The 14,657-nt window shown below is 46.6% G+C and overlaps 1 protein-coding gene across 1 annotated transcript in view; it reads left to right on the top strand.

Annotated features, from left to right (window-relative positions):
* The window catches only part of PEAR1 (platelet endothelial aggregation receptor 1), a 76,911-nt gene that overhangs the window by 42,994 nt on the left and 19,260 nt on the right, over nt 1-14,657 (top strand). Inside the window, exons 6-13 of the mRNA XM_060758215.2 lie at nt 1,944-2,190; nt 5,313-5,436; nt 7,128-7,264; nt 7,554-7,766; nt 9,445-9,619; nt 12,297-12,417; nt 12,632-12,795; nt 14,278-14,380. Coding sequence (XP_060614198.2) covers nt 1,944-2,190; nt 5,313-5,436; nt 7,128-7,264; nt 7,554-7,766; nt 9,445-9,619; nt 12,297-12,417; nt 12,632-12,795; nt 14,278-14,380 — 1,284 coding nt within the window. The remainder of the gene's footprint in view (nt 1-1,943; nt 2,191-5,312; nt 5,437-7,127; nt 7,265-7,553; nt 7,767-9,444; nt 9,620-12,296; nt 12,418-12,631; nt 12,796-14,277; nt 14,381-14,657) is intronic.

The following is a 14,657-nucleotide window of genomic DNA, read 5'->3' as shown; positions in this document are numbered from 1 at the left end:
TGAGTATGGTGATCAGATCATGATATGAATAAACATAACAGTTTAAATAATGCACCAGTAAGGCCTTTTCGCGAACCACCATGAGAATTTCGGGGGGGGGGGGGCTGAAGCCCCTCAAGCCCCCCCCCCCCCCCGGCTACATGCCTGTGCAGGGTGTATTTTCATTCACTGGACCAAATCTGGCACAAATACCCAATACGACCAAATCTGAATACTGGTGGGGTTCAGACGAATTGATTTTGGGAGTTGTAGTTGCTGGGATTGATAAGTCCACCCACAATCAAAGAGCATTCTGAACTCCACCAATGATGGAAATGAATCAAACTTGGCACACAGAGCCTACCGACAGAAAATACTGGAAACGTTTGGTGGGCATTGACCTTGAGTTTTTGAATTGTAGTTCACCTACATCCAGAGAGTACTGTGGACTCAAACAATGATTAATCTGGGTTGTTGTAGGTTTTTCGGGCTATATGGCCATGGTCTAGAAGCAATCTCTCCTGACATTTTGCCTGCATCTATGGCAAGTATCCTCAGAGGTTGTGAGGTCCTCTGGACAGGCAAAACATCAGGAGAGAATGCCTCTAGACCATGGCCATATAGCCCGAAAAAACCTACAACAACCCAGTGATTCCGGCCATGAAAGCCTTCAGCAATACAATGATTGGTCTGGTCCAAACATGGCCCAAATACTTATTATGCCCAAATGTGAACACTGGTGTAGTTTGGGGGAAAATAGACCTTGACATTTGGTAGTTGTATTTGCTGGGATGTATAGTACACCTGCAATCAAAGAGCATTCTGAACTCCACCAAGGATGGAATTGAACCAAACTTGGCACACAGAACTCCCATGGCCAACAGAAAATACTGGAAGGATTTGGTGGGCATTGACCTTGAGTTTGGGATTATGAAAAAATCATAATTTTTTGAGTGATGGTCACTCCTTGTGTTGTGAGACGTTTTGTTGCCAAATTTGGTGTGATTTCGTTCATTGGTTCTTTTGTTTTTAAGGTATTCATTATGCACAGAGCATTTATATATATATATAGATCAGTGTTTCTCAACCTGGGGGTCGGGACCCCTGAGGGGGTCGTGAGGGGGTGTCAAAGGGGGTCACCAAAGACTATCAGAAAACAGAGTATTTTCTGTTGGTCATGGGGATTCTGTGTGGGAAGTTTGAGCCAATTCTATCCTTGGTGGGGTTCAGAAAGCTCTTTGATTTTAGGTGAACTATAAATCCCAGCAACTACAAGTCCCAAATGTTAAGGTCTATATTCCCCAAATTCGATCAGTGTTCACATTTGGCCATATTGAGTACTCGTGCCAAGTTTGGTCCAGATCTGTCATTGTTTGAGTCCATACTGCTCTCTGGATGTAGGTGAACTACAACTCCAAAACTCAAGGTCAGTGCTCATCAATCAATTCCTGTATTTTGGTTGTGGGCATTGTGCATGCCAGGTTTGGTTCAATTTCTTCATTGGTAGAGTTCAGAATGCTCTTTGATTGTAGGTGAACTATAAATCCCAGCAACTACAACTCCCAAATGACAAAAATCAATCCCCTCCCCATCTCCACCAGTATTCAAATTTGGGCATATTGAGTATTTGTGCCAAATTTGGTCCTGTGAATGAAAATATAACCTGCATATCAGATATTTACATTACAATTCATGACAGTAGCAAAATCACAGTTGTGAAATGACAACAAAAATAATGTTATGTTTGGGGGGTCACCACAACCTGAGGAACTGAATTAAGGGGTCACGGCATTAGGAAGGTTGAGAATCACTGATATAGATAGATTAGCATAGGACAATATCAGTATTATATATTACTATATTGTACTAGACCATTATATTGTAGTTTTGATGTTCACCTGCCCAGCAGAAGCTTCCTATGTGTTCTCCATTTCAGAGGCTCTTCTTTCCTTCCTTTCTTCCAGAATGCAGCAACCTCTTATGGGGCCCCCACTGTGAGAATTCCTGTACATGTCTGAACGGGGGCAGCTGTGACCCTCTGACTGGGACCTGCTCCTGTCCACCAGGATACAAGGGCTCCTTTTGCCAAGAACCCTGTGCCCAGGGCACCTATGGCCCCAGCTGCCTTCTTGTTTGCCGCTGCGAGAACGGATCCAACTGCGATGGGGCCACAGGGGCCTGCCTCTGCTCTCAGGGATACACTGGACCTCAGTGAGTAGGGGACGCAAGCACAGGGTGGGGGAACCCACATCCATGTTCAGGCCTGAATGACACCCTCAGGCCAGAGTAGTAGTAGTAGAAGTAGTACAGTGTTTCTCAACCTCACTAATGTCGTGACCCCTTAATACAGTTCCTTATGTTGTGGTGACCCCCAACCATAACATTATTTTCGTTGCTACTTCATAACTGTAATTTTGCTCCTGTTATGAATCGTCATGTAAATATCTAGTATGCAGAATGTGTTTTCATTCACTGGATCAGATTTGGCACAAATACCCGATACGCCCAAATTTGAATACTGGTGAGATTGGGGAAAGATTGATTTTGTTATTTGGCAGTTGTAGTTGCTGGGATTTATAGCTCACCTACAATCAAAGAGCATTCTGAACTCCACCAACGATGGAACTGAAGAAATCTTGGCGCACAGAACTCCCATGATCAAGAGAAAATACTGGAAGGGTTTGGTGGGCATTGACCTTGAGTTTTGGAGTTGTAGTTCGCCTACATCCGGACAGCACTGTTGACTCAAATGATGATGGATCTGGACCAAACTTGGCACCAATACTCAATATGCTCAAATGTGATAACTGGTAGAGTTTGGGGGAAATAGAGCTTGACATTTGGGAGTTGTAGTTGCTGGGATTTATAGTTCATCTACAATCAAAGAGCATTCTGAACCCCACCAACGATAGAATTGGGCCAAACTTCCCACACAGAATCCCAATGCCTTCAAGGGGCTCACTGGTATGAGCCTCCCTTCAGCCTCGCACGCTCTCCCTCACCTGCACATGCGCACCATGCTGCCAGTCTCAGAAACAGCTCCCCACTTGGCTAAGAGGTCAGCCAATCACACCAAAGGATGGCTTTTGGTGGGAGGATTTGCCGTCTGTTTCCAAAATGTAAGAGGACAGGTGGAGATATTTTCAGTCGTCTTTGCCAAAGGGGTTCCTAAGACCATCCGAAATATATGTTTTCTGATGGTCTTTGGTGACCCCTCTGAAACCCCCTCTCAACCCCCCCAGGGGTCCTGACCCCCAGATTATTTCTCTCAACGATGAGACTCAAAGCAGCTTATATTAAAAGCATATTGATACAATTTAAATTTTGATACAAGATACAAGTATCTTGCAGTCGCCAAAGCTCTCCTCTGAGTGGGATGAATCAAAATATGTGAAGATAAGCACACAACAAATGATGTGGTAGAGGAACAAGCTGCAAGAGTCAGACTGTTATGAAAGTCAAGATCCAAAAGTCTGCTCTTGACTGACCTGCAGTCTTCCACAATTGTTAGCACTGAAGACTTCATCACTTTGAAAGGCAGCATATCACAGGAGCTGTCTTCATAGACTTGTCAGCAGCCTATGATACTGTGAACCACCGCCTGCTCCTGAGAAAAATGTATAATATCACAAAGGACTACCACCTCACCCGCCTCATAGGAAACCTGCTACAAAACAGGAGCTTTTTTGTTGAGTTTCAGGGCCAGAGAAGCAGATGGCGGAAACAGAAGAACGGCCTGCCTCAGGGGAGCGTGCTTGCTCCACCCATGTTCAACATCTACACAAATGACCAGCCACTGCCAGAAGGGACATGGAGTTTCATCTATGCTGATGATCGTGCCATTACTGCTCAAGCAGGGAGCTTTGAGATGGTTGAACAGAAGCTCTCCCAAGCTCTAGGTGCTCTTACTGCCTATTACAGGGAAAACCAACTGATCCCTAATCCATCTAAAACACAGACATGCACCTTTCACCTTAAGAACAGAGAAGCATCCCGAGCTCTGAGGATTACCTGGGAAGGAATCCCACTGGAGCATTGCAGCACACCCAAATACCTGGGAGTCACTCTGGACCGTGCTCTGACCTACAAGAAGCACTGCCTGAACATCAAACAAAAAGTGGGTGCTAGAAACAACATCATACGAAAGCTGACTGGCACAACCTGGGGATCACAACTAGACACAGTGAAGACATCTGCCCTTGCGCTATGCTACTCTGCTACTGAGTATGCATGCCCAGTGTGGAACACATCTCACCACACTAAAACAGTGGATGTGGCTCTTAATGAGACATGCCGCATTATCACGGGGTGTCTGCGCCCTACACCACTGGAGAAATTACACTGCTTAGCCGGTATTGCACCACCTGATATCCGCCGGGAAGTAGCAGCCAATAGTGAAAGGACCAAGGCAGAGACATCTCCAGCTCATCCCCTGTTTGGGTATCAGCCAGCACGTCAACGACTTAAATCAAGACATAGTTTTCTTAGATCTACAGAGACACTCGCTGGAACACCTCAGCAAGCGAGAGTCCAAAAGTGGCAGGCCCAAACCCAGCACCTCAATTCATGGGTGATACCAGATGAGAGACTCCCCCCTGGGCACTCAGAAGACTGGGCGACTTGGAAGGCGCTGAACAGACTGCGCTCTGGCACCACGAGATGCAGAGCCAATCTTAAGAAATGAGGCTACAGGGTGGAATCCTCAGCATGCGAGTGCGGAGAAGAGCAAACCACTGACCACCTGCTGCAATGCATCCTGAGCCCTGCCACATGCACAATGGAGGACCTTCTTGCGGCAACACCAGAGGCACTCCAAGGGGCCAGATACTGGTCAAAGGATATTTAACCAACTACCAAATTTGCAAAATCTGTGGTTTTTTTTCCTTTTTCTTTTTTATCTGTGTGTTTGTTTTGCTCTGTTAGAATTGTAATACAATGGTTGCTGATGACACGATAAATAAAAAATCACACTGGAGAATGAATTCACTTTAAATCTGGTTTCTGCCTCTTGCATAATTCTGTGATTTGCAGTTTAGGGGGGCTGTTAAAGGCTCCTCCCTAAACTACAACCCCCCGGAGGCAGAAACTGGATTTTAAGTGGATTCATTCTCTAGTGTGGTGAGGTCTTAAGAGTGCTTCCAAAGGCAGGTGATTTGCTCAAGTGCCACTATTTACTGCCCCAAGAAAACAGAGCGTGTGGCTTGCAGCTCTCCATATTTACCACTCAAACTCAACGCACGCAGGCACAGGTTGCATTCGGTGTGTTTGCAGATGGAGCCCACCCCTCTCTTTGGGTCTGACTTTCTATTCCTCCAAAAACTTGTGTCTTCCAGCTGCGAGCTGCCCTGCTTCAATAGCACCAACGGACTCCAGTGCCCAGCCCACTGCCCCTGTCAGAATGGAGGCATCTGCCACCCCGAAGGCAGTCACAACTGCGCCTGCCCTCCTGGGTGGATGGTATGTATGTCCATTTGTTCCGCCTACAGCAAGACAGACAGCTCATACTGCAGCCTTTATCCCAGACATGGGAAAACTTGGGCCCTCTAAGTGTTTTGGACTTCAGCTTCCACAATTCCTAACAGCTTCAGGCCCTTTCCTTTTCCCCCTCAACCACTTAAGCTTTTGTTTACATTCGGAAGGACAAAATGAGGGACTTCCTTTCCGAATCCCAGACGAGCCCCCATTATTTATTTAATGGTCCACAAGAATCATAGAATCATAGAGTTGGAAGAGACCTCATGGGCCATCCAGTCCAACCCCGCCAAGAAGCAGGAATATTGCATTCAAAGCACCCCTGACAGATGGCCATCCAGCCTCTGCTTAAAAGCTTCCAAAGAAGAAGCCTCCAACACACTCCGGGGCAGAGAGTTCCACTGCTAAACTGCTCTCACACTCAGGAAGTTCTTCCTCATGTTCAAACGGAATATCCTTTCTTGTAGTTTGAAGCTATTGTTCCGCCTCCTAGTCTCCAGGGAAGCAGAAAAAAAGCTTGCTCCCTCCTTCCTGTGACTTAGACCACATCTGGAATATTGTGTCCAATTCTGGGCAGCACAATTCAAGAGAGATATTGACAAGCTGGAATGTGTCCAGAGGAGAGCGACTCAAATGATCAAGGGTCTGGAGAACAAGCCCTATGAGGAGCGGCTTAAGGAGCTGGGCATGTTTATCCAGCAAGAAGAGAAGGCGGAGAGGAGATATGATAGCCATGTATAAATATGTGAGAGGAAGCCACAGGGAGGAGGAGGGAGCAAGCTTATTTTCTGCTTCCCTGGAGACTAGGACGCGAAACAATGGCTTCAAACTGCAAGACAGGAGATTCCATCTGAACATGAGGAAGAACTTCCTGACTGTGAGAGCCGTTCAGCAGTGGAACTCTCTGCCCCGGAGTGTGGTGGAGGCTCCTTCTTTGGAAGCTTTTAAGCAGAGGCTGGATGGCCATCTGTCAGGGGTGATTTGAATGCAATATTCCTGCTTCTTGGCAGGGGGTTGGACTGGATGGCCCATGAGGTCTCTTCCAACTCTTTGATTCTATAATTCTATGACTTCCACTCACATATTTATACATGGCTATATCTCCTCTCAGCCTCCTCTTCTTCAGGCTAAACATGCCCAGCTCTTTAAGCCGCTCTTCATAGGGCTTGTTCTCCAGGCCCTTGATCATTTTGGTCTGCGGCTTCACCATTACTACACTGTTGCCTTGAATCAACATGGCAACTAGAGAGACTGGTCTCACGAAAACCTCTTATAGTTCCAATGCAATGGTGATGTCAGGAGGGGAGAGGCTGACTGCCCACGAAAGATGACCACATCAGCTGTAGATTATTAAATATGGTTTTCTGTCAGTGAGCAGATGGCAACTACTGATTGGCATATGTTCTGTGTCCGAAACTAGAGCTGATGTGGTCTATCCAAGGCAATTTTCTGAATCGGCAACCCTGATAACCAAACCAAATCTAAAGTCGACCAAGAACTAATTGGTAACCCTTTTGGTACTAATGTTAGGGAGTGGTCTCTGGTCAAGTGGTGTCTGGTAAAAAAAAAAAAGGTTGGGAACCACTGCTCTAAGCGGATATCCCGTGTGTGTGTTCATGTGCTTATGTGTTTGGGTGTGCTCTTGCCTTCCACCTCTCTCCCTCTCCTCTCTGCAGGGTCCCATCTGCTCCATCCCTTGCCCTGAAGGGTACTTTGGATCCAGCTGCCAGGGCGAGTGCCAGTGCCACAACAGCGGCCAGTGTGACCGTGGTTCCGGGCAGTGCCAGTGTGCCCCTGGCTACATGGGAGACCAGTGAGTAGAATCTGGCAGAGGCAGGAATATGTTCTAGAGCTTTGGCCAAGGGACCTTTGAACCACATCACCCTGACCCACAGCTTCAAGCTGCCAACTTTTAGATCAGCAGATTCAACAGTTTGAAGACCTCTCCGGTCCTAGACTCAGCCTTTGGCCAGTTCCACAAACTAACTGATCCCAAAGAGTAGCTTCCAACATGGACAAGTCTTTGATTGGAGAGTCCTGTCTGGAACAGCTTTCTTCCCACTCCATCTCCCTTCTTCTCCTCTTTCTCTCCTTCTACACAGGTGCCGGGAGCAGTGCCCCATTGGCAGGTATGGGCAGGACTGCCAGCACACCTGTGACTGTGTCAACGGTGGGCGCTGCTTCCACATCAATGGGGCCTGCCTGTGTGAAGCGGGTTTCTTTGGCAGCCGCTGCCAGGACCGCACGTGCTCAGACGGCTTCTACGGCTTGGGATGCCACTTGCCTTGCCTCTGCCACCCTGGGCACACACATAGGTAGGTAACCTGCTTACCATCCTCTCCTCCTTGGGTAGATGCTTTCATAAGGCACCTCCAATTGCTTTCTGGAATTAATAATAATAATAATAATAATAATAATAATAATAATATCTTTATTTATACCCCGCCACCATCTCCCCAATGGGGACTCAGAGCAGCTTACATGAGGCCAAGCCCAAACAGGAAATTACAATAAAATAAAACTGAAATTGCAAATAATAAACAACAAACAACATAATTACACAAACATATGAAAAGATAGCAATATAAAATTACAATAGGCACAATCACAATGACAATGGGTGGGCTACATGTAATGATTAAAAGAGACTGATTAAAACTAATTAAAACTCAGGCGAGATAAAAGAGAGACGGATTAGTTGCGGAGGAGGGCTCATTATAGTGGGGGTTGTGGGGACATATACTCCAATGACAAAACGTTGAGGCTAAGCAGTAGTATGAGAATGTAAATCTATTCATCAAAAGAGAATGTAAATCTATTCATCAAAAGCATAGCAGAAGAGCCAGGTTTTAAGGTCCTTTTTAAAGGTTTCTAAGGTAGGGGCTTTCCTAATTTCTCCAGGTAGTGAGTTCCAAAGTTGGGGGGCCACAGAGGAAATAGCTCTCTCCTTTGTACTTACTTAGATGAGCTTGTGAAATTGGCAGGGGCAAAAGAAGGCCCTCCCCAGAAGAACGGAGGGCCCGAGTTGGTTCATGGAGGGAGACATGGTCATGAAGGTAGGCGGGTCCCAAACCGTTTAGGGCTTTATAGGTGATAACCTGCACCTTGAATTGGGACCGGAAAATAAATGGCAGCCAGTGGAGCTCCTTAAACAGGGGGGTTGACCGCTCCCTGTAAGTTGCACCAGTTATTAATCTAGCTGCTGAACGCTGGACTAGTTGTAGTTTCCAGGCTGTCTTCAAGGGTAGCCCCACATAGAGTGCATTACAGTAGTCCAGTCCTTGAGATTGTCCTTGATAATTCAATGGGTTCTCAAGCCATGGGGCCAAAGTTGGATCCCAGTGGCACAGTCTCCTTCTGTGGGCAGGTTTTATTTATTATTTATTTATTTACAACTTTTATATTCCGTCCTTCTCGCCCCGCAGGGGACTCAGGGCGGATTACAGTGTACACATATATGGCAAACATTCAATGCCAAATTTTGACATACAAACATATACAGACATACACAGAGGTTATTTAACTTTTTCTGGCCGCCAGGAGAGTTGTCGCTTTCATCGTCCATCTGCGACGCTGATGAAGCACTTCCGCATTCCCCGCATGCTTCCCCGCTGGAATGCTTTGCTGGAGTCTTCTTTATGGCCTCATAAATCAGTTAATTTAGCCTCCCCACACTTTAAGGTGGTACCTTATTTTCCTACTTGACAGATGGAACTGTCTTTCGGGTTGCAAAGGTCGACAGCAGGCTACACACAATTGGTTGGAAACCCACTCCAACCCACTCCAACCTGGGCTGGCTTCGAACTCATGACCTTTTTGGTCAGAGTGATCTTAATGCAGCTGACACTCAGCCAGCTGCGCCACAATCCCGGTGTTAGGGGATGGGGGGAGAGGTCTTGTGAAACTTGGCAGTCACTCAGTGTGGATTGACATCTCTCTGCCACACTTCTTTCTCTCAGCTAACTGCCATATGGCCTCTCCTTGCCTTCACAGTTGCCACCCACTCTCAGGTGAATGCACCTGCAAGCCAGGCTGGGCCGGACTCCACTGCAACGAGACCTGCCCACCTGGCTACTACGGCCTGGGTTGCCAGGAGCCCTGCTTGTGCCTCAATGGGGGAGTGTGCGACAGCGAGACGGGGCTCTGCCAATGCCCGGCAGGCTTCACGGTGAGTCCTTCTTGACTGTGGCCTCAAGGCCCTCCTCTACTTGTTATTCTACTTATTATTCTATGAGTACAATATGTGCCAGCTGGTGCAGGGGATTCATGTTAAACTCATACTAGCTCTCAAACTTGTGATACAAAGATTGAAAGGATAAAACTTGACTTACCTAGTAGGCTTGGTTGATCCAAAACAATGGTTTAAAAACTCGTTTCGGATGTAGGGACACTGGTGGTTTGATTCTAAAGACAATTCCGATTTTCACAGAAAAAAAAATGTTCAAAACTTTTCAAAACTTCCACAACTTCTGAATCCTTTCCTCAATGGTTTCAAAGTGTTATTTCCTGTGTCATTGGGTAGCCTTTACTTTGAAAGTAGTTGTTTTACTCCCAAAGCAGGGGGAAAGCAAGTGGAGGAAATTCCTTCCTTCTCTGGTTTAAAACTGGCTTCTCTGACTTTAAAACTAGCTTCTCTGGCTTGAGCCAAGACCAGGAAATTCCTTCCTTTTCTGGTTTAAAACTGCCTTCTTTGGCTTGAGCCGAGGCCAGGGACTAGAAGTGGGGAAAAGCAAGCGGAGGAAATTCCTTCCTTCTCTGGTTTAAAACTGGCTTCTCTGGCTTTAAAACTGGCTTCTCTGGCTTGAGCTGAGGCCAGGAAATTCATTCCTTCTCTGGTTTAAAACTGGCTTCTCTGACTTGAGCCAATGCCAGGAAATTCCTTCCTTCTCTGGTTTAAAACTGGCTTCTCTGGCTTGAGCCGAGGCCAGGGACTAGAAGTGGGGAAAAGCAAGTGAAGGAAATTCCTTCCTTCTCTGGTTTAAAACTGGCTTCTCTGGCTTGAGCTGAGGCCAGGAAATTCATTCCTTCTCTGGTTTTAAACTGGCTTCTCTGACTTGAGCCAATGCCAGGAAATTCCTTCCTTCTCTGGTTTAAAACTGGCTTCTCTGGCTTGAGCCGAGGCCAGGGACTAGAAGTGGGGAAAAGCAAGTGAAGGAAATTCCTTCCTTCTCTGGTTTAAAACTGGCTTCTTCGGCTTGAGCCGAGACGAAGGACTAGAAGTGGGGAAAAGCAAGTAGAGGAAATTCCTTCCTTCTCTGGTTTAAAACTGGCTTCTCTGGCTTGAGCCAAGACCAGGAAATTCTTTCCTTTTCTGGTTTAAAACTGGCTTCTCTGGCTTGAGCCGAGGCCAGGGACTAGAAGTGGAGAAAAGCAAGCGGAGGAAATTCCTTAATTCTCTGGTTTAAAACTGGCTTCTCTGGCTTGAGCCGAGACCAAGCACTAGAAGTGGGGAAAAGCAAGTAGAGGAAATTCCTCCCTTCTCTGGTTTAAAACTGGCTTCTCTGGCTTGAGCCAAGACCAGGAAATTCCTTCCTTCTCTGGTTTAAAACTGGCTTCTCTGGCTTGAGCCGAGACCAAGGACTAGAAGTGGGGAAAAGCAAGTAGAGGAAATTCCTCCCTTCTCTGGTTTAAAACTGGCTTCTCTGGCTTGAGCCAAGACCAGGAAATTCCTTCCTTCTCTGGTTTAAAACTGGCTTCTCTGGCTTGAGCCGAGACCAAGGACTAGAAGTGGGGAAAAGCAAGTAGAGGAAATTCCTCCCTTCTCTGGTTTAAAACTGGCTTCTCTGGCTTGAGCCAAGACCAGGAAATTCTTTCCTTTTCTGGTTTAAAACTGGCTTCTCTGGCTTGAGCCAAGGCCAGGGACTAGAAGTGGGGAAAAGCAAGCGGAGGAAATTCCTTCCTTCTCTGGTTTAAAACTGGCTTCTCTGGCTTTAAAACTGGTTTCTCTGGCTTGAGCCAAGACCAGGAAATTCTGTCCTTTTCTGGTTTAAAACTGGCTTCTCTGGCTTGAGCCAAGGCCAGGGACTAGAAGTGGGGAAAAGCAAGCGGAGGAAATTCCTTCCTTCTCTGGTTTAAAACTGGCTTCTCTGGCTTTAAAACTGGCTTCTCTGGCTTGAGCCGAGGCCAGGGACCAGGAGCGGGGGAAAAGCTGAATCATTTCCAACTCACTTCATGAGCCATAACAAAAATGGCTGAAAAAGCTTCGGAAGGGCAAAGGGACATTTTCTTAAAAACTTCAAAATCGCTTCAAAAAGGTAATTTTTCCAACTTTATTCCAAATTACAAAGATTCTGATGATACCTAACCATGCCTATTACCCATTCACATAGCTGGCTGTTGGAAAAAAAACCAGTAGTTTGAGCTCAGTGTCCTCCCCTCCACCTCAGCAGCTGAGCTTGTTTGCCAGTTGAAAACATCCTGGTCATCAGAGCTGGAGGAGCCCCCGGTGGCACAATGGGTTAAACCCTTGTTGTGGCAAGTCTGAAGACCAACAGGTCTGTGGTTCGAATCCAGAGAGAGTGTGGATGAGCTCCCTCTGTCAGCTCCAGCTCCCCATGCTGGGACATGAGAGAAGCCTCCCAAAAAGATGGAAAAACATCAACACATCCGGGCGTCCTCTGGTCAACGTCCTTGCAGATGGCCAATTCTCTCACACTAGAAGTGACTTGCAGTTTCTCAAGTCACTCCTGATATGAAAAAAAAATCAGAGCTGAAGATGGGAAGCCTACCAGGAAGCCCAGTGCCTAAACCCTCACCCCTTCTCCTAGCTATGGCTGATGGGCAAATAGGTGGCTATTCCGAGCTAAATCAGCTTGGTCAGAATCCTCTCTCTGCCCGTCTCACAGGACAAGCATTGTGCCAGTCGCTGCCTGTCTGACTCGTACGGCTTGAACTGCTCCCAACACTGTACCTGCCAGAATGCCTTGGCCTGCTCTCCTGTGGATGGGACCTGTGTCTGCAAGGAAGGTAAAGAATACCCCAAGGGGCAGAAGAATGGGATCGGGGGGCAATGTGCTGGCAGAACAACTCCTTAGGGTTCCTGCTTAAGCTATCCAAAGTGTCACCTGTGAAGCATTTGGTGGAGCACTAGGCCATTCTTCTGCTGTTCTTGAAATAGTTGTTTCCTCACCCTCTGCCTCAGAAGCCTGCCTTGCTGAGAACCTCCTCTTCCTCTCTCCAGGTTGGCAAGGAGCGGACTGTTCCCTCCCCTGCCCTGCGGGAACCTGGGGCATCAGCTGCAACGAGACCTGCCAGTGTGCCAACGGAGCCACATGCAACCCTGTCAGTGGCAGGTGCACATGTGCCCCAGGCTGGCACGGCGGCAAGTGCCAGGATCCGTGCCCAGTAAGTGCTGTTCAGTGGTGGAACTCCCTGCCATGGAGTGTAGTGGAAGCTACTTCCTTGGAGGCTTAAGCCTGTAAGAAGAGCAGTTCAACAGTGGGACCCTCTGCCTTGGAGTGTGGTGGAAGCTCCTTCCTTTGAATGGGTGGCTGTAGTGAAATTGCTACTCTATGTTAAAGTTTTGGTGTATAGCTCTATGTTTACATATGGCAGATAGGGAAGAATAGGTACAGACAGGGTAGCAACAGCAGAGATAGGATTCATTTGCATATGTGAAGCCGATTGGTCATATGCAGATTAATATAGGCCCAGGATTTGAAAAGGCTGCTAGGCCAAAATGACAGTTGGAGAGAGAGAGAGCTGAACATTCCAAAGGGGTGGAGCCAAGGTTCCGAAAGAGGCAGTTAGAGTGAGAGAGTTTGAAAATGACAGTTAGGAATCTGTGTGTGAAGAGGAGAGTTGGTTTTTGAGTGCCTGTTAGAAATAAGCAGTTATGAAGATGTGTTAAAGACTTCTGATATAGAGAAGCAGTTAGTTAAAATAGAGCTTGAGTTTTAAGGAATATAAAGAAGGCTAGTGTTGCCTGAGTCAGAATATAATTCAGCCAAGAGTGTGTAAAGCAAGTAACATGTTTGTGAATTTCAAACATTGAAAGTTTATTCAGAAAAGTAAACAAGTAAATGATACTGACTGTAAGCCTCAAGATTGCAACAAAACACAAATGTAACCACAAGCATTGGAACCAGAAGTTATAAATAAACTGTGTTACTTTGTTATATACAAGAGTGTTTCATTGCCTGTGACATAAAGCACAAAGGTTTAACAGCACACAGAAAGTCCCAGCCAATACAAAAGAAGAAACTGAATCAGTCTAAGGCAGCAAAGAGGTTTTTTTTAAAAAAAATAAGGAAATAGTCTCCCTCCCTCGCCACAGTGGCCATCTATCGGGGGTTCTTTGATTGCGCTTTTCCTGCATGGCAGGGGGTTGGACTAGATGGTCCATGTAGTCCAGTGTTTCTCAACCTTCCTAATACCATGACCTCTTAATACAGTTCCTCATGTTGTGGTGACCCCCAATCAAAAAAATATTTTTTTTGTTGATACTTCACAACTGTGATTTTGCTATTGTTATGAATTGTAATGTAAATATCTGATATTTTCATTCACTGGACCAAATTTGGCACAAATACCCAATACAACCAAATTTGAATACTGGTGAGGTTCAGACGAATTGATTTTGGGAGTTGTAGTTGCTGGGATTGATAGTCCACCCACAATCAAAGAGCATCCTGAACTCCACCAATGATGAAATGGAACCAAACTTGGCTACACAACTCCCATGACCAAAAGAAAACAATGGTGGGCATTGACCTTGAGTTTTGGAGTTATAGTTCACCTACATCCAGAGAGCACTGTGGACTCAAACAATGATGGATCTGGACCAACCTTGGCACCCTTTTCCCCCTCTCTTTTTCTTCCTTTCAGAATGGGTTCTTTGGCCTGGGCTGCAGCAACAAGTGCACCTGCCAGAATGCCGGAGGCTGTGACCCCCTCACCGGACAGTGCCAGTGCCTCCCTGGATGGACAGGTAAGATATGCCTTTGTCCATCTCGCACCAAACCTGGGTGAGAGACTAGGGGGTCTGCTTTCTAGGAGTGAGACACAGGCAGTACTCTCTGGAAGCCTTCCTGGCCAGCATTGGTTCGGGACTCCGCTGTTGGCGATAGCAATCTTCTCAAGCCTCCTCTATTTTGATGTTTTGTCTGTTTATACTGTGTAGTTTACATGCCTACACCTCAAGGGGTAACTTCTTTGCTTGGCTGGACTGACTAGAGGAGATGGCATGGTCAAGAGCATATCAGAGT

Source organism: Anolis sagrei, chromosome 12 (genome assembly GCF_037176765.1).
Source record: "Anolis sagrei isolate rAnoSag1 chromosome 12, rAnoSag1.mat, whole genome shotgun sequence".
NCBI classification, from domain to species: Eukaryota; Metazoa; Chordata; class Lepidosauria; order Squamata; family Dactyloidae; genus Anolis; species Anolis sagrei.
This window is presented reverse-complemented; position numbering and strand designations above follow the sequence as displayed.